Source organism: Diceros bicornis, chromosome 9 (genome assembly GCF_020826845.1).
Source record: "Diceros bicornis minor isolate mBicDic1 chromosome 9, mDicBic1.mat.cur, whole genome shotgun sequence".
Taxonomy (NCBI): domain Eukaryota; kingdom Metazoa; phylum Chordata; class Mammalia; order Perissodactyla; family Rhinocerotidae; genus Diceros; species Diceros bicornis.
Window position 1 is genome coordinate 27,428,371 of NC_080748.1, and position 26,255 is coordinate 27,454,625.

The 26,255-nt window shown below is 42.2% G+C and overlaps 1 protein-coding gene across 1 annotated transcript in view; it reads left to right on the top strand.

The window, feature by feature from the left end:
* The first annotated feature begins 13,544 nt into the window (after window positions 1-13,544).
* The window catches only part of KPNA3 (karyopherin subunit alpha 3), an 85,247-nt gene continuing 72,536 nt past the window's right edge, over window positions 13,545-26,255 (top strand). Inside the window, exon 1 of the mRNA XM_058548125.1 lies at window positions 13,545-13,701. Within this exon, the coding sequence (XP_058404108.1) occupies window positions 13,633-13,701 (69 nt within the window). The 5' untranslated portion in view covers window positions 13,545-13,632. The remainder of the gene's footprint in view (window positions 13,702-26,255) is intronic.

Below are 26,255 nucleotides of genomic sequence, written 5' to 3' on the forward strand. Positions count from 1 at the left end.
GCCGAATCCAATTTAGCTTTCCTCATGACTCAGGGTCCATGTTTTGAACATGAGTGACTGTACTGTCCCGAACACAGGGATGACCTCAGTCAGGTGGATGATGATCTTGGGGTTTTCTACATCCATCCTCCCCCTCCTCCTCCACCAGCACGCCCACTGTTCATACTTCCATAATAGCAGTTACCACACGGAGGCAAAAATATCTTTTTACCCAGCTTCTTGGCCTCAGACCCCCTTTCTCGGGGCAGGAGCCAGGTCCTCAGTAAATGTTGGCTGTTAAATGAAGATCTCTCCAGGTCTCACTTAAAGGGTTGGGTGTCAGGAACTCAGAAGCTCGGCTTGTATTCATTCATTCAGACACTTTAAAATGCCTCCACGTCCTCAGCCAAGTGCTAAAAGCACCTCTCTATTGTATCTGTTAAAGATAGCCAAGGACAGAAATTACATTCCTCCTTAGAACCTTGTCATGGTTTTCAGTCACTACAGGGCCAAGAAGTTATTTACCCTTCTGGTAAATTTTAAGCCCATTCTGTCTTCTTTGGTTCTTGGTTTCGGTTCTTTGTTCTGCTTTCATTGGCAGCAAGGACGTTGGAGCCAGACAGCCCTGGGTTCAAACACTGATCTACAATCTGATAGTTGTTTGACTCTGAGCAAGTCACTTCAATTCCCTGCTGCTCCATTTCCAAATCTGTAAAATGGGGTAATAACACTCAGTCTGCAGAAATGCTGTGTGTACGCAGATGGCAGTAAATTTATTTCTGGAAGTCCTCTTAGGGAGGAGTTTTGATAGCCTCTGCTTTGATAATCCCACCAGGGTTGGGGTGGGGGTGGGGCCCTCTAGAGATCCTCCCTGAGTAATATCAGAGGCTGTGAACTTGATTTCCAAAGAGCAGGGCCTATCACCAGTCAGACGTTTTACTTCGCAGAGCACAGAAGTGAGCAGGATACCAGGGTGCTCTGTGTAGCCGAGACTGGTGGTTCATTTCTGAGCAACTATTCTCTCCCCACCATTCACTCTTGCTGCCAGAACTCACTTTCCAACTCTAGAGGCTAAAAATGCCAATATTAGCTTTTGTTACTAGGGTGCATGCATGTAACTTAACCCCAGTGGGTAAATTTAAAGGTAAATATTCTGAGATGCTTCTGGGAAATGTTTTCCTCTCTGATTTGGGGGGAAAGTGAGAAGAAATGCTCCTCTTCCTACCTTTAGTTGTAGTTATCTGCAGATATAATTCCTAGAGCTATGATTCCTATGGCAGCCATATTGTGACCATGAGGGACAACTCTGAGGATGAAAGCCTACAGGCTGTGAAGGGCAAAGGGGGAAAGGCAGAAAGCATCTGGGTTGGCTGCTTGATAAAACTGTTGTGCCTCTGAATTAACTAAGCCTGGAAATGATACCTCCAGAGATAACAAACTTTATTGTTTAAGCTATATTTAGTTACATATTCTGTTACTTACTACTTTATTATACATTTAGCATAAATTGAGGCGGCTAAGCCTTGGAGGTGGGAGGAGAAGGAGGAGACTTGATGGTAGCATAGCAGAAGAGGACATCAGAGAAAAGCCACCTTGTTGAGGATTTTGACTTCTATTGCACGTGCCAGTGTAGACCTCTGCTCCACTCCTTTGGGGAGGCTTCAGTAAATTACACATTGCTTACAAATACTTTTGGTGCTAATGGATTGTTCTGGGAGACTTGAAGAAGGGTTGAGATCTACGTCTATAATGGTACTTGATGAACACAGAAACACACCTGGGAATAGCTGTACTTCTAGGTTCTGTACGTCTAGGTTATGTAAGGATTAGAGATCATATGTGTCAAGCATCTAGAATGATGCCTAGAATAGATGACATATGCAATAAATAATAGTTGCTATTATTATTTTATGTTACCAGTATTATTATCTCAGCTCCTGATTGGTAGCCAGAAAGGAGGTGGAAATTAAATGCTTATGAGTGGGGCTGTACTCAGGGGCAGACCCAGTAGCAGGCTTGGAGAAGAAGCTCTGTGATGAAGGCTGTATGAAGACAGCACAGAGCTAAGCATCACTTGGCAGCAGCCCGGAAGGTGGGTACTTGGTGCTAAGGAAGTCCCTATCTTTGTGGCAAAAGCCTGGATCCAAGGTTTGGAGGGAGAGGGAAATGGGGAGGTGGTGTTCAATTCGTATAGAGTTTCAGGTATGCGAGATGAAGAAGTTCGGGAGATCTGTTGCAGAACAATGTGTGTATAACACTACTATACTAAACACTTAAAAATGGTTAAGATGGTAAATTTCATGTTATGTATTTCTTACTACAATTAAAAAAAAAAGCCGGATCCCAGTTACTAGAACCAAGGCCTACAATCAGAACAGGCTCAACAGAAGCCTGACTTAATTGTTTGGAGTGGGGCTTCCTGAATTTTCCCTGATTAGAAAAGGACTGGTCCCAGATCTCGGGTTGAGACCAACCCTCAACTTTCCACGTAGAAGTCAAGTTGCCTTAAGAGTGCTATACATACTTTATGTGTATATATGTGTGTGTGTGTATGTACATCTATACATATAAAATCTCCTGTGTGTGTGTGTGTGTGTGTGTGTCTCCTCATCTTACTTAACCTCTCCTAAAGTGCCTTGGGTGTCAACCTAATTTACTCTGACAGCTATGGGGAACCCTCAGAGCTAGGGACTTGCTTTGGTCAATGGGGTGTGAAAGAATGTAGCATATACACCATATTTGAACTGAGGCTTTAAGGGCTATTATGTATGTTTCCACCTACTTTCTTGCTCTTTTTCGTTCTGCCACAGGAATGGCATGTCTCAAATAGGAGCAACTCCTGCAGCCTTGGTCCCAGAATGTGAAAACACATGGAGCAGAAGCAGAACCCTCACCAATGTGGTGGCAGACATGTAATGGCAGAGTGAGGAACATTGTGTTGTTACAAGCCATTGGGACTCAGGGAGTCATTTGTTACTGTGGTAAAGCTGACTAATACATTTGCACAATCACGCACCGCCAACTCACAGAATCAGGAGAAATAATAAATCATCATTGTTTTAAGCAACTACATTCTAGGGTCTTTGTAAGGCAAGAATAGATAACTGGAGCATCCTGTAGAGAAAGGATGTTGGGTTGAATCAAGGAGGGGTAGAAAGAGAGGAGAGAATGAATTTGAGAAATATTAAAGGGATGTACCCCTTTCAATCACTAACGATAGAACTTTCAAGCAAAAAGTGGAATTTATTGGCTTAAGACATTGAAAAGGATTCAGGACTCAAATGATGTCACAGGGTTTAGTTTCTCTCCATCTCTTGGCTCTATATTTCCTTGGTTGGGTTGGTACCCTGAACTCCGTATAGTGGATTCCAGCAACCTTGGGTACAGCAGCTCCAGGCTCATATCTTCCTGGGGTTCAAGTTCAGTAGAAAGAGAGGTTTTTTCTGGGCATGCCTACAAAAGTCCTGAGATTCACTCTGAATAGATTGGTGAGGTCATAGGCCCACTCCTGAGACAATCCCTATGGCTGAGTGGAGATGGCTGTGGCTGGAGGAGAGAGTGTATCAGTTATGGGTCTTTCTCTTGAAACACACACAGGTTTTTTAAAAGAAGAACTCATTCATATAACTAAGAAAAGAGATAGATAGAAAAATTCAAGGACTGTTTCAACTTCAGGTGTGGTTTGATTTAGAGCGAAAAGAATGTCACCAGGAATTACCTCTTGACTTTTACTGACTTTTTACTGTCAGCTGAGACATTCTTCCTACTGGGGATTTTGAAAACCAAGGAGAAGTGGGTTTGATGATGATAAGAGGCTCCAATCAGATGTCTGGGTTCTTCCTTTTAATTGGTTTCTGCAAACAACCATAGCTATAATATATTAGTCTTGGTGTATGGTCACAGGTTTGTGTGTAGTAGGGAATTGGTGTTTGCATAAGTTCACCATTGTTCCAACTGCCCAAAGAGGCAAGAGTGTGAAATGAATCCAGATTGCCTGAGCTTAGATCCTGGCTCTCAAACTGATTAGCTGTGTGACCTTCGGCAAGTCATTTAACTGCTCTGTCCCTCAGTTTACTCATCTGTAAAATGGGAAATGTTATTATTTACTTGCGTTGTAGGGTTGTTGTTGATAATACATGTGAATCACTGAGAACAGAGCTTAGAACATGTTAAGTGCTCAATTAATGTTAGTCATTATTATTCTCATTTCTACAGTAAACAAATTATTACTAATGAAGACTTTTTTTTCAGAATTATGACCATTTTAAATGGCAGGGGTTGGCTTTGTTCAGATTTTCCACTTGGCAGTGAGTGACTAGAACTGTATCTCATATTGTGGGTCAGAGAACATTCTTACAGCATTTTGATGTGTATTTTCACCTGCCCCAGATATGTTCCCATCAGTTACTGGGCTGTAGTCTTCCAAGAGAGATAAGTTCCTTTATTTGTACTTTGGTATGAGAGAAAATCTAAGTAAAGCTCAACTAGAGATCTAAGGAGGGAACAAACTAAAGGTTTCTTTAATTAGTATATTTTGCAATCCAGCTTTGAATAGTAAGGACAGAGTATTGTCCTCTATCTTTTTCATCATCTCATTGCATAATCTTGCTGCTGCTACTTCTCTTTTTTGAGAGGCTTAGAAAAACTGGAATTTCCAAGTATGTGTAACATCAGCAATTCATATCGTGATGAGTTGTAGGTTAGTCATAGCTGCTCCTGGTTATTTTTGTTTGGGTTGTTTTGTGTAGTGGTGGTTGATAGAACAATTGTTCTGTGAGTTTGGAATTATCTTGGCTCTGGCTGCTCACATTCCTAACTGTAATGTGTCCCTCTGCAAGAGTGGCAGGGATTAAGCTCTGCGGGCACATTGTCCACAGCGCTCTCTCTCAGTTTTGGATGCTGTTACACAAGGCTCCATATTGATCTGAAAGGGGGGAGAGTGGGTGGGGCTAGAGAAATGCTTACATATGTTGAAGCACTTTTGAGAAAGTGCTGGGTTGTGAAACTTGAGTGGGTCATATCTCCAAGCTAAAGGGTTGTGGGGAGTAGGGGTGTGAATTTTGCCTCATAGCTCTGTAAGGCAAACTTAGATAGCCAATAGACTTCTTGTACAAATTCAAACATTTGCTGAACATTTTCCTGAATTAAATTTGAGGGATGGTTTGGGAATCAGAAATCTCCTGGGTCAATTTATGAATTTAAACAGCTACCTGAGTCTAAGGTATCTCCAGGGCAATTCAAGTTGTTTTTATCCTACAGAAGTTTGATGTCATAACTGAAGAAACAAAAATATGTAAATATCCTATGCAGTTTTTAATTCTTAATTTAATTTAATTTGATCTTTTTGGATGGCCAGTAAGACTTATTGAGTACTCATGGTATGAAGAAAATATTGGTGTCTAGATTAAGTCTCAAAAGCTTGAATTTTTTTTCTCTAAGCATTAATAATAATAGTTTTATTAAGCAATTAAAATGTGCTGGACTATTTTATAGGTGTAGGTATTTGTAGCTCTACTTTATAGTTTAAATAACTGACACTTTGAAAGTTTAAGAAACTTCCTGTGGTCACAAGTCGAGCAAAAGATGGGAATTGAACACAGGTCTGTCTGTTGCTAACCTTGTGTTCTTTCTAGGGCAGTGCTGTCGCATAGAACTTTCTGTGATAATGTTCTCTATCTCTGCGGTCCAATATGGTAGCCACAATATGGTGGCTATTGAGCACTTGAAATGAAACTAGTGTGACTGAGGAAATCAATTTTTAATTTTATTTAATTTTAATTAAAGTTAAAATTTAAAAGCCACATGTGGCGAGTGGCTGCATGGCTGTAGAACATCACATTGTCCGGTCTATACACGTTCAGATGTGAGGTATACTGGATATCAGAGAGAGCAAATGTGAAGTAGTTGGAGAAAAAAAATAACACTTTATCCAAATCAGAGTCATTTAAATTGCAGAATTTTAAAATGAGGTAGACCTTAAAGTTAAAAGACTCACAAATTTAGGTAGGAAAAACTTCTTCTGGAAAACTTCTATTGTACATTTTACTTAGGGATTATTAACTTATTGGCAATGTTGATTATGAGAGACATAGCAATTGGAAAAAAGGAAAAAAAAAAATTGTGCCCAGAACTGTATTGTTACTGTAAGATTCAGTTCTCTAGGCATTTTCCAATCTGGGAATCACAAATTCCCCAAGTAGCAGGGACAGAAGAGTTTGTTTACAATCAAACTAACTAACCAAGCTTTTTTGATTTCTACATTCAGGTGTCTCCTGCCTCCAGTCATCTTGTTTTCCACGAATGGCTTTACAGCTGAATATTTACAAACCAGAGTCTTTAGTACTCAATATTAAACAGATTATGTCTCCTACAGTGATATGCAAACGATACATAGATGCTTACAAATAGAACTCTAGATGATAATCCCTTCTTTGTCTGACCTCTGGATTTAGTGGTTTGTCTGGCTAGGTCATCTCGCATCCCTGCTGACTTGACTGTAAAATCTCTTTTCAATAGAGCTTTTTACACTTGTTTAATTCTTCCTTTCTTGGTAACCAGTCTACCTAAACTATTTTTTTTTTTTGCAATTGAATGTAACTTCACTGTCCTGTGGAAATCCTTTTGTTTATACTCGACCAACGGGATGTCTCCGTGTGTTGTAGGCCAGAACGGGGCACATGGCTCTCAGAGGCAAGGGTCCTGCAGGTGACGAGTAAACTGGCCAGGCCCTGCAGACGCCCCAGCTCCAGGTTATAGAACTACCACTGGCCCCATCTCTCTATGCGCCTACCCTCAGAAAAACAAATTATAAACATGGGCCCTGGAATCAAATTGCCTGGACCCTGTCTCCTCCTGACCATGCAAGAGTTACTTAATGTTTTTTAGCCTCACTTTCTTCATCTACAAAATGGGGATAAAAATAGTTTCTACCTGATAATATTGTTGTGAAAATTAAATGAAGTAATCCAAGTAAGGGCTCAGCATAGCTCCTAGAGCCTGTGCACAATTCAACAGTTATTGAGTATTATTATTATTAATAATATTATTATTTTTTAAACCATAATCCTCATCCTCACCTTTATATGACTTTTTTATGCCATGAAAAAATATGCTCTTCAGTTTTATTATACCAAACATTTTATGGATTCCCCTCTAATTGGTCAGTTGAATGTTTTTTGTCTACTTCAGTTTATGTATTTTTTCATCCATCCAACATTTACTGAGGCCCCACTATGCTCCAGGTACCATCTCAGAGACAGGGACACAATGGTGAGTGAGACACAAATGCTTTCCTCCAGGTGCTCATGTTTCCTGGAGAAGATGACACAGAAACATATACCAAATCTGGTATTCATTTAAAGAAGTCACTTCCCAGCAAGTCTAGTTTTATCAAAATAACTTCCAGCAGGGATCGGCTGCAATTGGATGTCAAGTGGCTGCTCTTTGTTTTCTGGTGCGGGGAGAGGCTGATGGATATTAATAATAGGTTAGATACACCAGATATTCCATCCACTGGAGTCCATGTGGTTTAATAAGGTCATTCAGACCTTAATGTGAACGCAGTATTTCTTATCTGAGATAAATAACTTTGAGAGAGTGAAAATTTTGGTTTGGGGGTGATTTGGTGGCCTAATGCATTTGAGGAAGCTGGTATGCTGAGCACAGTGGGAGCCTCTGGAAGATCAGAAGGCCCATGAGAGACTGGACACCAGTGGAAAAAATCAGAACACAGCTTCTAGTCCCTCTGCCAATTATGATTATTTACCATCTTTGGAATTCTCATCTGTAAAATAGGGAGAGATGGGAGAAGGGATGTCATTGGGCTGTATAGATGATCTCAGAGACTCATAGAATTACTCTTGTGGAAAGAGATTTAGAGATCATGCAGTCCAATCTGCTCATTTCACAGGTGAAGAAATGAACAAGGTGCCTTAGCAAGGTGAAATAACCTGTTCAAGGACACACAGCTTGTTATTTAAAGAACCAGCAAGTCACTAAACTTCTAAGACAGTGCTCATCCCTAGGATATCATTTGGTTCTATATCTAGAATACTGTAAAATTAAAATTAAGGTCCAGGATCATGATCTTGAGACATAGGGAGGTACTTAAGTATATTCTGAATTATTAAATTATGCTTTTCATAATTAAAGTATGCTCACTACAATTTTAACATTAAGTTTATTTTTTTATATTCTGATTATTTGAGAATGATATTGGAAATGTAATGTGTGTGTTCTAGGCCCATAAGCGCATTACTACAAAACGAAGTCATTTTATTTGTATTATCCACATTATGCTCACTGGCCAGATACTAGCCCCTGTCTAGGGGTCCCCAATTATTTCTGAGAATTTCTCAGGTTCTTCCTCTCTGACCTCTCACCTTACTGCCACAATGCTGTGTCTGCTACTACTAACCATCACAGATCATGAGATGGTTGCTCTGCTGGGCACAGCTATTTCCACGGCTGATGCCCCCTGGAGAGGGGACACCCTCTTGGAGAGGAGACCTTGCTTTCCTAGAGCCCAAGGGCTGTATTTATTCTTTGGAGAAGCTGGAGGTCTTCATCACCACCGTCCCAGACATTGGCCACACCAGAAACCACTTGTCTTTCTTTGCTTTTGTTGCTTCCGTTGCCCCTGGTGCCATCACAGAACCTTGCTAGGCCTTCAAACCAGAGCCCCAGGCTCCAACTGCCCCAGAGACAGATGGAGACAATCACTCCAACCAACCAGGGTTCTCAGGAGGATTAGAGCTGATGTATGTAAATGCATGGCACGTAGTAGGTATTTAGTAAATAAAAACTCTTATTATTATTTTAGATTTCTTTACCACAAAAGTGTTTTTTATTTTATTTTATTTTATATTTTATTTATTTTTTGTGAGGAAGATCAGCCCTGAGCTAGCATCTGTTGCCAATCCTCCTCTTTTTGCTGAGGAAGACTGGCCCTGGGCTAACATCCATGCCCATCTTCCTCCACTTTATATGGGACGCCGCCATAGCAACCGGCCAACCCCGGGCTGCAGCAGCAGAGCGCGTGCACTTAACCGCTTGCGCCACCGGGCCAGCCCCTTTACCACCAAAGTTTTTAAGAGCACTGCGAGGTGAGTGGGTTGATGAATTTGAGTGTCATTTTCTTCAATTTTCTGTATTCACTTTTTGCTTCAGGTGCTCTCAGAGAGATGTGAAATAGCCAAAACATGATCATGAGGGAAGGAAGGAGTTCATTTATTCACTCATTAATTCACTTATTCATTCAGAAAACATGCATGAGATCCAATTATTCTAGGCTGGGGAACCCAAATATGTACAAGCTATTTCAAGGGTTTACAGGGGAGTGAGAGAGTTAAGACTACACAAATTTTAGCAATACAAAACAGTAGGTAAGTTCTTCTGAAGTTCAGAGAGGAAGATATCACTCCTGGTTGGAAAGACAGTTAACAACTAACATTAATGTAGCAATTTCAAAGCACTTCCAACTTAATTCTCACAAAAACCCAGCGATTCAGAATTCTCATTCGTAGATGAGAAGATGGTTCAAGGAAGGTGACTTGCCTGGGCTTGCTCTGGTAGGAAGTCAACCCTACCAGATTCCGAGTGTTCAGAACTCTGAGTGGGTCTGAGTGTTCAGATTCTGCCGGTCCCTCTACTGCACCATGCTGGGAAAGCTTCACGGAGAGGGCAAACTCTTAGGCTGAGCATTTAAAGAGGGACCAATTTTGACAGGTAGAGATAGGGCCAGGGCTTTATAGATAAATTGAACAGCAAAGATATGAAGGCTGGAAAGGCTAAGACATACTTGGGAAGGGTTGAGTAGAACATGTTAGCTGAAGCATAAGCTCTGTGCAGGGGAGTCAGAAATAAGAAAAGTGTACTGCACTGTGGCTGGATCACACATGTTCTTAACCACCAGACTGAGGAATTTAGAAATGATTTGACAATGGTGAGGGGGAGGGGTGTACTGGATGTGGGGAGAAGAGGTAAAATCAGGAAGATCTGGAGAAGTTAGTCAGATTGTTGTGGAGAGGATGGAGGAGGCAGGGGAACCAGTTAGGATGCCTTAAGGTGGACTTGTGGGTGGCATGGGAAGAAGAGCCAGATTCAAGAAGCACTGAGTGGTGAATTAACAAGGTGACTAGGTGAGGGAGTTGGGAGAGAGGCAGGGAGTAAAGATGGCTCTTAGCTTTGAGTGGAGTCCCTGGAAGAATGGTTATGCCATTAACAGAGTAGGCAAATTTGCAGAAAGAGCTTCAGGAGGAAAATCAGGAACTCCATGTTGGATCTGTTGTGTTTGTGTTGCCTTCTGCGTATTGCCACCTGACTATCCGCTGGGAAGGTGGGTGGTGAGTCAGAGGAAGAAGAAGAGTGTGACTGACCACCCAGGCTTTGAGGGCCCTTCCTTCCTGTCTCTGCTCTGCTCCCCACTCCCCTGCTCCTTAATGTAAGTCCCTGATGGATACAATGCTTGATATATGGTGGATACTAAAAATATGTTTGGAAAAGAAATCTATTTAAAAGAAGAGTTGTCAGGAGAAGTTTCAGGGCAAAGGCAAAGACTAGAGTGAGGGAAAAGAGGAGATGGTTGCTAACAACGGGAAGCACCAAATTTGAGTCACTGGAGGCAGTTATTTCCCAGAGATTAAGAACTCTAAGGCCTGGTGGGAGCTACAAGTGGTAGAAATCTGGTAGAGTTAAGAATGTGGAGAGACTCTGGGGTCAGGGTACCAGGTGTGTGGATGTTGAAGTCACCAGGGATAATGGCAAAGAGTAAAACTGACTAAGTTAGACCTGGGCAAGAGGGGGCCCTGCTCTGGACCCTGCCCTTTAGAGGACCTCACTCTGGCTCTCTTCAGCTGCACCACTCCCCGTCGGGAGTCCATGCGGCCAAGGATTCATGCTCACTGGAACCTTGCCTCTAGACCCAGCTCTGGATACCAGAGCCCTGGGGTTCCCTGCTCAATGGCCACGCCTCCTTCCAGGGCCTTCTCAGGCCTCTTTCCTGGGTCCATCCCTTTGGGGGCACACGATGCTACTGCTTTGCACGCTCTAGGCCTGAGCAATGGCTAAGGGGCATCTCTTGAGGTGGGTAGGGGGATGTAAATAGAGCTTTAGTGGTGAGAAGCAGGACTTGAACTTCGTGGGTAGAGGTATGCACACATGTTCTTAAGGTCTATTCCAGTATAGGATGGCGCCGGGACATGGAAGAGAAGAAGAACAAAAAATGGGCTGGGGGCTGGCTTCCAGCCCTCTTTGCACCACCAAATTCTGAAGCAGAAGTCCAAGAAGTTGGGACGTTAGAATTCAAACCCAGACTTCCAGGTTGCAAAGGAAGTGCATTTGTCAATGTCAAAGGTTAGAATATATTTTATTTAAGTTTGTAAGCTTGATGTATAATTTTTAAATATTTATATATGTGCTATGTAGACCTCCATTTGTGATCTTGCCCTCATATGTAAGGAGTCTTAGGAATCAGCAGGTTATAAAGATCTCCCTACTGTGAGCCTTGACACCCACCACACTTTTGGGGTGACCACTTATTTTATTGTCTGTCTACTCTGAAAGACACGAAGCTGTGTGGAAGCAGGAACCAGGCTGTCTTGTTTACAAATGTATCCTAGTGTTGGTGCAATGACTGACACATGGTAAGTGCTCACTAAATATGTCTAAAACTTCAGAATGATGAAAGACAACACATCTGATGACAGCAAGTAGGGTGAAGAGAAGTGGTAGCAGGGGGTAAAGTAACCTGAAAAGAGAATGCCTTGCTCAATTATAATAGAGACTGAGCAACAGTCTAGAAGTTTCTCTTCCAGTCAATCAGCGAAAGTGGCAAACATGCACTTTCCATCACCTGAAGAACTAGAGTTGAAGCAATCTATTCACTCTAAGCTTCAGTTTTGGTTTTTTTCCCCCTCTTCAAATGAGTGGTTGGACTAGGATCACATAGTACAAAGTAAGAGCCTGGAGTTCTAAAGTGACTGATTCACAGAAGTGCATTAGAAAATGTGAATCAACATTTAAAAATGAAGTAAAAAGAACCCAGCTTTTTGGTTTGCCTTAAAAAAATGAACCTTTGGCAAGACTGGCCCACAGTACAATATGGCAACAATGGTCTGAAGCCTTTAAATGGGCCTGTGTTTTATCAAAAAGCCAATGTCCCATCACTAACAAAACAAATGCCCCAGACATAGCCTGGCCACCAAAGGCCTCATTTTTTTACCTCTGGACCCAGGCTCTTCAAGGCCCCTTTGCTTTGAAAGAATGTCTTCTTTAATCTCTTTATGGTTATATTTCTACCAACGTTTGAATGACCTCAGTGTCATTTGAATTGTACTGTAACATCGCATACCTCTTCTATCTGCCATAGATTCTGAAACTGAATTATTTCACATATAATCAAAGAAGTCCACTTGCTCCAGAAAGCAATACTCTATTAGTGTTATAGATCCAAATTTCCCTTGATCATTCCTCCGATGACATCTAAAGAGAGATGCTAGACTGGCGAGTCTGCGGACGAGTACTTGACTGCTGCCTAAAGGCTGAGAAGATTATGTGTGGTGGTGGAACAAGAGGTGTTTGGGGCACAGAAATGCAGGACCTCCTATAATGAAGGTTGCAGAACCGGGCTTGGAAGGATGATGAAGAAACCGAGAGACGCTAGAGCGCTCATTTGTTCAGGTATTTATGGAGTATTCACGACGTGCCAGGCACTTTTGATGCAAGGGATTCAGCCAACGTCCCTGCTCTTACTGAGTTAATTCCGGTGCGATAAGCTAGGTAACACACACATAAACACACATATCACATACATACATATGTACATGTCAGGTGGAAATGAATGCTATTTATAAAACCAAAGCAGACCAAGAGAACAGCGAAGGAGGGTGGCTGATACTCCACGAGACCCCAGAGAAGCAAGTGAGCAAACCACGAACCCTGCGTCGGTTATGCATTTTCTAGGCTGCAGGGAGAGAGGTGAGCCTCTCAGAAAGCCCTGCCCCCTCCTTCCCAATAGGGCGCAAGGTGCCGTCTCCGGGGAAGCTCCTCCCGCTTCCCCGCCCAGAGGCGGCCTTAGAGGCGGAGCTTCGCGACAAGGAGCTCAGAGCGCGCCGCGCAGAAAGGCGCGCGCTTAGTGTTCCCGGCATTCTTTTCGTTCTGTCAAGGCTAGGAGAATTACCCCCACTGGAGTCTGGCATGCTGGGAACTGTAGTCCCCCCCCCCCCCCCCAGTGCTCCGCGTCTAGCGGGCAGTAAAGCCGCTCAGTACGGCTCCGTTGTTGGCACAGGACTTGCAGGCCCTAGGGGTTGCGGGAAGGCCTTGTTGGGTGGGGTGGGAGTCACCCCGAGAACAACCGGGCACAATCAGCCGGAGTCCAGGCCCGTGGCCGCCCCTGGTCACGTGACCCCCAGCCTCCCCGGGCGCGCGCGCAGCTCCTCTGCGCTGTTCCCGCCCCACTCCTCCCCGCCCGGCCGACGGCCTGCGCCTCCCCCGGCGCTGCTGCCACCTCGCGCTCGGAGGCGTCACGGAACGTGCTCGCCTCTCCCCCTCCCCCTCCCTTCCCATCCCGTCCTCCCCCACCTCCCCCTCCCGCGCCGAGACTCGCCGCCGTCGCCGCAGCCGCAGGAGTAGCCGCCGCCGGAGCCGCGCGCAGCCATGGCTGAGAACCCCGGCTTGGAGAACCACCGCATCAAGAGCTTTAAGAACAAGGGCCGCGATGTGGAAGTGAGTGTGCTTCCGCGGTCGGGGCCCGCCCGGCTCGCCCGCCTGGCCGCGCTGGCCCCCGGCGGCGGGGAGGGGCGGGGGGCCGGCGCCGGGCTGGTTCTCGCCGGCTCGCGGTGGGTCAGAGTTGGCCGCCGCCTGCCGTCACCGCGGCCCGGGGCTGGGCGGAGCGGACGGCGGGACGCGGGCCGGGCTGCAGCCACCCTCCGGGGCTGCCGGCGCGGGGACCGGGAAATGCCGGGGTTTTCGGCTCCGTCACGCGGGCGCGGCCTGCTGTCGGCGAGGAAGGGATGTAGAGCTGAGGCGGGGTCCGCGGGCCGGGGCCTCGCGGGCCGGGGATGCTGCCGCCCCGGTCAGTCGACCGCACCGCCGAGGGGGCGGCGCGGCTCGCGCCGGCTGCCCGTGCAGCCTCCCGCCCGGCGCAGCCCCTCGCTGCGTCCCGCCCTGCCGCACATGGAGCCTCGGCTCTGCCGGTCCCCGCGCCTGCCTCCTGCGAGCCGGGCCCAGGCGGGCGGTGGCGGCCCGCAGAGGGGGGTGGGGACCAGCCGGGTAACTGACTTGTTTGAGGGTGGTGGATGGGGGAGGGTAGGATGCGCCAGGACCATTTTCTGATATTCCAAGGCTGTCCTTTGGACTAGTCGTGCTGAGCTGATCCAGCTCATACTCTTGTTACTGCTGGCATTTGGAGCAAGCTGAAGGTGGACAATAGTTTACCATCTATTGTGTTGAGGCTTCGGAAGAGACGTTGTTCCGACCTCCGCTCACAAGACTTGTTTTCTTAGCCTTTCTTGTAGTGAGGGTGTGTATAGGATAATAATTTCTTTGACATGTTTTACTGAAATAAATTGGATACGTAGGTTCATACGGCCTTATATATACCTCTTGCTCCCAGCTGGAAGAATTTCCGAGTGGTTGCAAAACTGTAAACATTCATCGTGGTCACAGTTCGTTGCTACTCAGCATGTTGCCATTGTCTCATTAAGGTGACATTAGCAGGTACTATTTGCAAACTCGGCTTATTGAGGCAGCGCTAGAGGTCTCTCTGCAGCTACTAAAAGCAGTGTAGTATAATGCATAAACTTCACTGGGACTTTGACCTCTGGATTTGTTAGGGGGAAAGTGGTTTTAAGTCCACAGTCTTTTTTTCTAATGCTAGATGACATGATTTGCAGTTTTGTAATTCTTGCTAAGGGGCCAGTGTGACTAGGAAGTGTGCATTTTGTCTCAGAGAGAAGGTGGTGGGGAAAATATGCCATTCAGCCTTGTTTCGTAGAAAACCAGACAAAACTCAGGCCATTTTTCAGAGCTCCAAAATTAAATACTAATTGGAAAAAACCTAGGGAAATACTGTGGAATTCCCGTTTGAATGAGACAGATAAAGGTCGTCTATCTCTGCCTCGGTCATGGTTAAATTTCTTTTGTGAGAAATACTTCTAAGCAAAAGTGAAACTTAGGAAGAGCAACAAGAAATTTTGGAACTGCCTCCTGTTATTGGTCCACTTGATGATAGGAGTTAATTTTGAACTTTTTCCATCAGTAGTTGTTCTTGAAGCTTACCCCTGTTATAAAGCAAAACTTATGTAGTTTGAAAAATAAGCATGTTGTTTGTAGAGAAGAGCTGACAACTTTCTTTCCTTTCTTGGGTGTTGTTACAGGTTTTTGTTTTATTGTTTGCCTCTGTTACTGTGTTCTGGGAACACAGTGATACCTAGTAGGGATTCCTGCATGTAATAAGTGCACAATAAATATTTGCTGATGATCAGAATGTAACCAGTGACTTCTGGATGCATGAAAAAGATACGTGGTTGCTAAGCCTTTCAGTCTGAAACTATTGGTAGTAACAACATCACGTTTCCCAGGATACATTAGGGTAACGAAGGGGTGAAATGGCAGACATTCAAATGGTAGTTCTATATGACAGAGACTAAACTAAGAGCTTCATGATACCTCATTTTATCCTTATAACAACTTTATGAGCTTGGTATGGCATTGTCCCCACTTTACAGAAGGAAAGCACTTTAGATGAGGAAACTCAAGAGTGCTTCATGTAGCCTGCGCAAGGTCACGAAGTGGGTACGAGCATTTGTTCACTAATTGTCTATTGGGTGTCTGATAATGTTACGTCTTGGGGATCAAAAGGGAGTAAAATTCAGTCTGTCCCTCAAGGAGTTTGCAGTTCCTCAAGGAGATTGCTGTTCAGTAGGAATGATAGAAAAGTAAATTGATAATTACAATGCAGTACATCAATAAGTGTATTCTGAGAATGCATGAAGAGATGCTAACTTGGAGCTGAGCAGTCAAGAGAGATGTTCTGGTTGATTCCTGGTGGATTGATGGGAATGAGCTGATCCTGAAGGATGAAAGAAAGTTGGCCGGGGAAAGGGAGAGGGCAAGGAAGGGGCATTCCAGACTTGAGGTGGCAGTAATTGAAGAGTCCTGAGAGAATGTAGTAGGACTGCTGTGAGAGAAAGGAGTGCTCGAGATGTGACTAAAGGGTAAACTGGGGTCAAATCTAATCAAATCTGATCCTTTATTGTGGATTTAGGTATCGCTAAGACTAAACACCATAACTAATTTAGTCTTATCCATTAGAAACTATATTACATTAAAAACTTATACTACGATTTAGCTCTGTGACTAAGTAGCGATCATCAGGCTATTTCAAAACAGTGAGATTCGCTCTGGCAAGATATCATTCCTACCTTTTCACATATAGGATAGATAAAAGATATAGTATAAATTATACAACTAGCTGATACACAAATAAGATGCTCGATGCAAGAATGAAATACATATTTTCTAAAGAAAATAAAAGTGTAGAGTTATGCCAGAGAATTGTGAGTGGGGAGAGGGTTGAGGAAGAAAGTAATTTCGTAGTCATTCAGTTAGGAATAGTTTCATAGAAAAGAGGTGGGTGAATTTTATAGGAAGTATGTACTGAACTTCAACAGGGCACATAAGAAATTAGTGAATAAAGCTCCAGGTGAAAAAGAAGAGAGGTTAGATTAAAGAGTGAAGAGATGAGACTTCTAGATGGTGGCCTGAGAATATGTCTGTGGCAGGGAGTTGCTTGGAAATGTCTTCTTGATAGGCAGATCTGAAGGAGTTTATTCCAGAGTAGAGTTAGGACGTGTAACATGATTAGAGCAGTGGAAAACGGTGACTGGCAGCAATATCTAGAATTAATTCTGGAAGAATAGTGCTGTTATCCTATATGCAAGGAGGAATTTTCCAAAAAATTGAGACTGGGGATGGTCATAACATGGAAAGAAGATTTGAACCTCTCCTCCTCCTTCTCCTCCTCCTTTCCCTTCCTCTTCTGTGTAAAGCTCAAAGAAGAGAAAGGGCGTAAAGGTTATCCTGAGGTTTACAGATGGAGGTAAGGGAAGGAGTAATTACCACTGATACCACTTTGGAGCTTGGGTAGGGGGAATGGATTTTGTAACTAAAACTAGGAAATACATAGTGAAAAGGAAACTCTTAATTACTTTTATTTGGTCTGGAATGTGTGTTTTAATACCAGACATTTTCGTGTAAGGCATCAGTTCTTAGGCTTTTTCCTTTTGAAAAAAGTATTTAAAACTTTTCAAATATACTTATAGAAAAATGCACAAAATGGAACTGCTCCATTTAATGAATACTTACAAATCAAACACTCAGGTAACTGCCATTCAGGTCAACTTTTCTTTTTCTTGCTCCTGTATACCTCAAGGATGTGACATTTTCATCAGTAACAATAATAATAATTATTTTAAAAATCTTAACATTTATTGGGGGTTTACAATGTACCTGTACCAAGTACTTTATATGGATTATTTGTTTAGTCTTCACAACAATCCTATGAAGTATGTACTATTTTATCCACGTTGACTGCTGAGGAACGTTGAGGCCTACAGTTCTTAAGTAATTAGCCCTAAGTCGTGGGGTGGTAAAAGTGGCAGAGCCTGGACTTAGAGTGAAGCAGCATGACACTAAAGCCAAAACTCTCACTCCCTGTGCTGTCCAGTCTCTCCACTGAGTGGAGCCTAAGACTTGTGTGCAGCACGTCTAAAAGTTAATTAATGGGGAAAATATTTAAGAAATCTTGACTATATCACAGAAATTATTATTTTGGTGTTTTAAAACCTTGCTAATAAAAATTTTTGATGTACTATTTATCATTTGATTTATTTGCCTTTTTTTTCTTTTTACTCTTGCAAAATTTCCTTATTTGTAAGGAGCCAATTAGTTGGTTTCACCGAAAAATAATAACCCATATCCTTGGGCTTAACACTTAGACTTTATGCTTTAGTTTCTTTTTTGTGTGTGTGTGTGAGAAGATTGTCCCTGAGCTAACATCTGTGCCAGTCTTCCTCTATTTTATATGTGGGTCACTGCCACGGCATGGCTTGATGAGCAGTGCCTGGGATCTGAACCTGTGAACCCGAAGCTGCCAAAGTGGAGCGCGTGAACTTAACCACTATGCCACCGGGCCAGCCCCAGCACTTTAGTTTCTAATACTAGGGGGATAATGTATATTTTCTCATCTGCAAATTCAGCTAGCACTACCAGGTTTGCTCTCTCCCTCAGGAACCTCTATTGGTAAGTTATACTCCCTAATTGTTCAGGCTTAAAACTTTATCCTTGACTCCCTTCTCTTCCCCTCCTTCACTTTTCTGTATTGGTCAGTCATCTGAAGAGCCCTTATATTTTACCTTTGTTACCAACCTTACTACCACTGCCCTCGTTTACGCCCCTATCATTCTCACCTGTACAAATGTGATAGTGCACCTGGTTTCCCTGTCTCCGGTATCTTCCCTCCCCAGTGTATGTTGTGGATCTTTATGAAATCCTTTTCATATTACTTTCTTGGTAATATCATTCCCATTGCCTTCAGGATAAAATTAGAAGTCCTTAGCATGCCACAAGTAATTCCACAAAAGGCCCTGCCTTTTCTACTTCACCTACCACTTTTCTTTATATCTCCTTTGTGCCAGCCATGATAAAGTACTTGAGATGGTGGAGTAACCAGTACAGTTGCCTCTCCATGCCTTTGTACATTCTGTTCTGTATACCTTCTTTTGCTGTCTATTTAGTGGGGCTCACTCTAGCAAATTCTTTCTTCACTCAGACTCCTTCATATATCTCTGGAACACCAAGATTACAATTCTGCCACACCATGTCATTCTAGTTCAAAAAAATCCTTCACAAGTTCCCCGTAGGGCCTTTCCTGATTGACTAATAACATAACTTAGTGTTATCAGTCCGTATTCTTTTTCTTCTCTCTCATGCTTTCCTAAATGAATTTTCCTTTACCTCTTTGGCATAAATTGCTGTGATGTACAACAAATTCTATGTGTGTATAGCTGTTAAAGTATGTGGGCTGTGTCAAGAAGTCCCCTGAGGGTAGGGACTGGGCTGGGACTGGTCATTTAGTTACCAGGATATAAAACTTAATAAATACTCTTTGAGAAGAGAGACTAGATACATTACTTGAAAACACTGCATTTGGGAATGAAAGGTACAGTATTATTCTAAGATATTAATAATTTCTTTTGGTGTTGACTCCATGGTGTTGATACTGTTGCCTAGCCCTCCTTTGACAGTCTCTTCTGCTATAATATGTTTCTGTAGCATGAGCTAATTCATACTTGAATAGTAAAGAGGAATGATGTTAGGTAATGCAAAATTCATGTTGGTTCATATTTGATTTTTAGCAGCACATTAACTGTTTAGCACTCCCAAGTAACAGCAATTGAACACAGTTTCAGGTACAGAAATACAGTTGAACATAGCAAGCCCAGGAGTATGCACTTTGCTAATTCACCCGTATTCTGCCTCTTGGCTCCTTTTAACCATATGTTCTGTCTTAAAGGTGCTTATTGCCCCAACTGCCTTGATGTATTTCCCTCTTTCTTCCTAATTTTGCAGAAAATGAAGTTTTTAAGGAATCTATGTGTCATATAGCAGATACACTATAATTTATCCTTTCCTGAATTCACTAACAGGTTGTATAATCTCTCCTGGTCCTTCTACCTCATTGATTACTTTTTTTTGGTTGGCTTTGTCAGCTCTTCTTCCTACGCAGTGAGTGAAGGTATGTCTTGGGATTCTGTCTGTGACTCTCTTCTCTACAGACTCTTTCTTGCCCGTATCAGCAGCTCCCTTAGTTTTAACCATCATTTCAGTGTGAGGAGCTTAAATCTGTTTTAATCATCTGCTGGAAATTAATCACATGAGCATCACATCAGCTTCTCAAGCTCAAAGTGTTTCATGCTGTGTTCTGCCTTTGTTTTCTCTTTTTTCTGTTTATGGCATCATCGCTCTCACTGTGACCTGAACTGGAAACTTGAGAGGCTTCTTGGACTCCTTCCTCATCTTCCACATTCAGTCAGATGCCAGTCATGTAGCTTGAATCTCTGTGCTGTCTCTGGATTGTGGCCCTCCTCTCTATTCCACTGCCTCTAGCTTACTTTCGGCCTTATTACTTATCACCTGGCAGTTTAAAAGTTGCCTCCAAAGTGTTGTTCTTCCCAATTCATGAGATTTTCTAGTGAGCCTGATACTTGATTATTTCTCCAGGTTCAACCTTCCTTCCTCTCCCCCGCCCCCCAGACCCATTAAGCTCTGGCATCACTGAACTTCTTATATGCTTATACATAATCTGGAATCCTGCCCTCCCCTGCTTGCCAGTGCTATTTCTATTCTCAGGGCTATCCTGCTGACTGGAATATCCTTCCCTGCCTCCTGTTGCCTGGCTAATGCCTACCCCTCTTCAATACTCATCTCGGGGTTTAGCTTTTCTGAGAAATCTTCCTGAATCCTCCCCCTTCCCGGTCCTCCAGGTTGAGTTAGGTACCGTTCTTTACTACTGGAAGAACTCTGAGTATATCTTTCTCATTGTAGTTATGATAGTGTATTTTTAATTATGTTTTATCTGTTTCTCCTACTAGATTGTGAGCTATTTGAGGGCACAGACTATATATCTCCATTGCCTGCTTCTTAGTACAGTGGCTGGAACAAAGTAAGCACTAAAATATTTCTTGAATGAATACATCCATACTAAGTACCTGGACCAGCACAATAATTTTCCTAAAGTATATTTTTGAATTGAAACTTTTAATCTTTTAATGCCTTTTCCTACTGCTTCCCAAATCAAGTCCAAACTTTTTATCACCATAGGTAAAGTATTGGGAGATTAAGACATGTGCATAGTGAAATAATTTTTAAAATTTTCTTGCTTTTAATCATAAAAATGTTCTAATATATAGAAAAGTAGAGAGAATAGTATAATTAATCCCATATGCGTATCACTTAGATTTAATAGGTAACAGTTTGCTGTATTTGCTTCATCTTTTATTCGTCTGTTTATGTGTTTATGACAGTGATATTTTACTTCTGAAGACTTAAGGCTACTTCTCTAAAAAATAAGAACGCCTTCTTACAAAAATACCATATCATCCTGACACAATTAATAATTTCCTAATAACATCTAATCCAGTCGACATTTAAATTTCTCCGGTTGTCCATTAATTTTTTTTTTTACATTTGGTTATTAGAACCATGATTGAACAAGATCTGATCACATTTGGTTGTGTTTCTTAAGTCTCCTTTAATATAGAACAGGTTCCTCCCGCCATTTTTTTTTATTGTGGTAAAATGTGCATAACATAAAATTTACCATTTTAAGCATTTAAGTGTACAGTTCTGTGGTATTAAGTACATTCACATTGTTGTCTAACCATCAACACAATCTACCTCCAGAACTTTCTCATCTTCCTCAGCTGAACCCTGTCCCCATTAAATAATAACTCTGTGTTCTTCCTTTCCCCAGCCCCTGGCAACCTCCCTTGTACTTTCTGTCTTTATGAATTTGACTACTCTAGGAACCTCATGTAAGTAGAATCATAGAATATTTGTCCTTTTGTGACTGGCTTATTTCACTTAGCATAATGTCTTCGAGGTTCCTCCATGCTGTAGCATGTATCAAAATTTCCTTCCTGAATAATATTCCATTGTAGTATATACCACATTTTGTTTATCCATTCATCCATCGATGGATACTTGGGTTGCTTCCACCTTTTGGCTGTTGTCCTCCACCATTTTTTAAATGCCATTCATTTGTTGAAGAAATCAGGTTAGTTTCCTTATATTAATTTTAACCACATGAAATTGCCATTTTTGAGGTTCAAAACAGCCAAGTATTGGCAACTTTATATGGTTCAATCCAATAGAATGTCCTAATTACTGGATTTGTCTGTCTCTTTGTGGTGTTGCTTAACTTGTTCCTCCTATTTCTTCCTACCCTCCAGATTTCCTGTAAACTAGAAGTTAATTTTAAAGGCTTGATTATCTTCAGTTTAAGCGTTTTTGATTGGAAAAAAAGTACTTCAATTGGTGATGCTGTGTACTTGAGAATATATCCCAATAGTGATGCTAAGATTGATCAAAGGATTTAGATGATAAAGAATAGTTTAATGTCATGATGTCAGTTACTCGATTTGGTGAAACGTGATATAGACTGAATAACATTTGAAGTGAAAAAAAAGTAACTTCTTGGTATCCAGTAAAGGAGTTAGAAGATGTGTCTAGAAAATCTAACTTCAAAGTCGATGGCATTCTCTTTCTGTGACTGACACCACTCCTAAGTTGACTTGTTTTCTTAGCATAAGGTTTGGCTATATTCTTGTTTCCAAGTCTCTATTCTTTTACTTTCTAGGTAAAACAATATTAAAAATGTAAGGAGAATGTAGCTATATTTTGTGGCAGTTTTGCTATTAAGAAAACTTTTGGGGGGCCGGCCTGGTGGCGTAGTGGTTGGGTTCGCATGCTCTGCTTCGGCGGCCCGGGGTTCACAGGTTCAGATCCTGGGTTCGGACCTGCACACCGCTCGTCGGGCCATGCCGAGGCGGCGTCCCACATAGAGGAAGTGGGAGGATATACAGTTATGACGTACAACTGTCTACTGGGGTTTTGGGGAGAAAAGGGAAAAAGTAGGAAGATTGGCAACAGATGTTAGCTTAGGGCCAATCTTCCTCAAAAAAAAAAAAAGAAAACTTTCATTGCAGTCTAGGATACTGACATTAACAGTTAAAATATGGTAAAATAAATCTTGACTATATTTGCTTGGAATTAATCATTCTGAACAGTTGAGTTTTCTGGGTTATAAGTTTATTTATTTACATACCAAATTTTATTTTAAAATGCCAGGGTTTCTGAAATATCCTATACATTTCTCTGTCTCCTTAAATAGAATATAATTTAGTTATTTTCTTGGTTCTTGAGAATCACCATTATCCATATGGGTATCAGTTCTTGCTTTTATATAAGTGATGCCTTCATGTTCTTAGATTTGTCAGAATTTTGTCCTTAATTTCTATGCTTGTGGAGTTTTTGCTCTTCATAATTTTTTTTTGCCTGTCCTTCCCTTGTTCTTATTCTGTCATCTTTCTCTTTGATACTGTCAGCATGTTCACCTGTATAGCTCCTCTCTTCCCTTTTAGTTTGATAGTGACTTGGATAACAGATTTATTATACTGATTTAGCATTTGCTAGGTGCCAGGCAAGTGTTGTTAATGCCAGAAATTATAAATATGAATAATATTGTCCTTGTTCTAGGAAAGTTCAGTTTAGTGGGAGAGACTGATACCTAAGCATATAATTAGTGTAGAGTATGGTAAGTTCTATGATACTGCTACATTTGCAAAGTACTATGAGAGCATGGAGAAAGGGAGTGACTAACAATACCTGGGGAGATTAAGATTGCACAGACGATCACTCTTGAGCTAGGTCTTAAAGGATGAGTAGGAGTTTGCCAAGAGAGAAAGAAAAATAACATGAATAACGTGTTATATCATGGAGTCTTGAAGGCATGGTGTGTGTAAGCAACAGTTGATATGGTGACCTTATATCCATTCCCCTTCTTTTGGAAACAGCATTCTGGTTTGGCCTTTGGAAGCTACTTTTCTGCCCTTGGATATCTCTTGTTGGGATTTTTAATCTAAGTGTTCCTGCCTCCTTTGGTTATGGCGCCTCACCCTTTCTGGATAGCACAAATTAGGCCAATCAAATGCTGTCCCTGGCATTTAAATCTTGAGTGAGCTAGTACTGGGACCTGAGTGATTCATCCTGGCAGAAGTACTGTGAATAAATCTTCCATTAATTCCTGTCGCCTAGATCTGTGGAGTTGCTTTCATCCTGTTTTTTTCACAGATCTGTTCTTCAGCTTCTTTGGTTCTGTGAACTGCTCTATATTCTTCCAATAAATTCTCCTGCCCTCCCCCACTTTAGTTTCTTAAATGAACTCGCCTGTTTTTATTTTTTGCAACATAACTCTAATTTAAGGTGATCAAGTCTTCTGGTTTGCCCAGGACTGAGGGAGTTCTCAGGATACAGGGCTTTCAGTGTACAAACCAGGAAAGTCCTGGGCAAACCTCAGCAAGTTGGTCACTCTAACTGAAACAGTTTGGGAGTAAAGATAATGAGTTTTGGGAACCAAGTGTTATCCAGGTGGAACGATCCAGTGTGCAGCTGAAAATAATGTGTGAGGAACTAGCTTGCTTCAGTTGTTTCACACAGCAGTTATTTGAATTCTGAACTAAGTTTGAGGGATGAAACAATGAAAATAATGATAACCAATAATTGCTGAGCGCTTACTGTGTGCAAGGCACTCTGCTTATAATAATCTTAAATCATCCTCACAAAATTGCCATTATACAGATGAAGAAAATGAGTTAAGTGATTTGCTTAAGAACATACGAGTCGGAAGTGGCAGAACTGGCGTTTAGTCCTAGATTTCCCACTTTAAAACCCTGTGCCCTTAATAACCATTCTCCTATTCTGCCTCAGGGTCCCTGCTCAAGGAATGTGTAGACTAGTATGGAAATATGTAAAAGCAAATAAATAATTATTATATGGAAGTATGTAAAGAGTATGGTAGGCACACAGGGAAAGACGGAGCATGGGTGACTCAGGAAAGTCTTCATAGAGATAACTGTGCTTAAGCTGAAACTAGGAAAACGTGTAGGTCTTTCTTTGGTAGTAAGTGTTAGGTGGGCCTAGAAGTAAGAGACAGCATGATATGTTCTGGGGAAATGAAGTAATTCAGTATTTCTTACAGGTGGAATGATTGGAAAGTTGAATAGGATAGGCACAGGCCAGATTGTGAAAAACCTCTCCTGTGAGGAAAGTTTTAAATAGAGAAGTGGGTTTTGTGCCTTCAGAACTATTGCTTTGGTTGCATCATAGGAGATGGATTGGTGAGGGTGAGAAGAGAGGTTGGGAGGAACAGTTAGAAAACTCTCAGGGGTCTCAGAGATGAATGGTCTGACAAAAAGCACTGGCATTGGGGTCCAAAGGCTGGAAAAGTTATTAGGACTATTTATTTGGTATATTTTACCTTCTAGAACAGAAGTTAGCAAACTTTTTCTGTAAAAGGCCATAATATTTTTAAAAGCCTAAATATTTTAGGTTTTGAGGGCCATGCTGTTTATGTCACAGCTACTCTGCTGTGAGCATGAAAGCAGCCATAGACAATAGGCAAACAAATGAGTGTGACTATTCTACTAAAGCTTTAGTTACTTTTATTAATCAGGTGGAGGGCTGGATTTGGCTCATAGGCTGTAGTTTGCCTGCCCCTGGTCTAGGATGATGTGGCCAGTGGTGAAGATTTGGAAAATAGTTCAAGCAGTGGTTAGAGCATTTAAGGTGATAATATAGATGAGGGCTTATGGGGATAAGAAGAAACAAGGACTAGGGGAGGAAAGAAGCCCAGGAACCACATCACTTTAGGGGGCTGGTGAAAATGCCACTGAAAAATGCTCTGTAGGAAGCTTACAGCAAAGTGGTGTATCAGAACTTTAGGGGAGGAAGGTTGTCTGAAGGAGAGGCAGTCGTTACAGTATCAGATGCTGCAGAGAGGAGAGGTGTGATGAGCACTTGAAATAAGCCGTTCGTTGTATTTAGCAATTGGCGGCCAGTGAGAAGTGGAAAACCCAGAAAGTGGTGCAGGCTGGGGGCTAGATTATGATGGGGTAAGGAGTGAGTTGGAGTTGAGATAGTAGAACCGGTCAGTAGAAACTCAATTTAAAAATTTGGTAGTCGTGGGAAGGAGGGGCCACAGGTTAGCTTGAGTTCCTCCTCCTCCTTATTTGTTTTAGAAGTGTGGGATTGACTACTGTTTGTAGGCTAAATTGAAGAAACCAGAGCTAAAAAGAGACTTAAAGACCTGGCTAGAAAAGGAATAAATGATTGAGTCTAAGGTGAGTGGGGAGCTGTTAGGGAGGTGAAGAGATACAAGTTGTGGTTAGATTTTGAAGGGGACTCAGTGGGGAAAGACTTGAAGTACAGACAGAAGTGAGGATGGGCTGCAGCAGGGCAGGGAAACTGGACCAGGTTATGCCTGATGGCCTCTCTTTTCTTTGACAAAGTTATCTCCAGAGAATAAAGGGTCTAAAAGAGGTAGTACTTGAAGAAAAGGTATTTGAGGGAATGCAGAATACCCAGGAACGATGGCCTAGATGAAGTAGGTACTATAGTGTTATTTTGGTAACAGTTGTGAAGATTATATCAGATTTAGC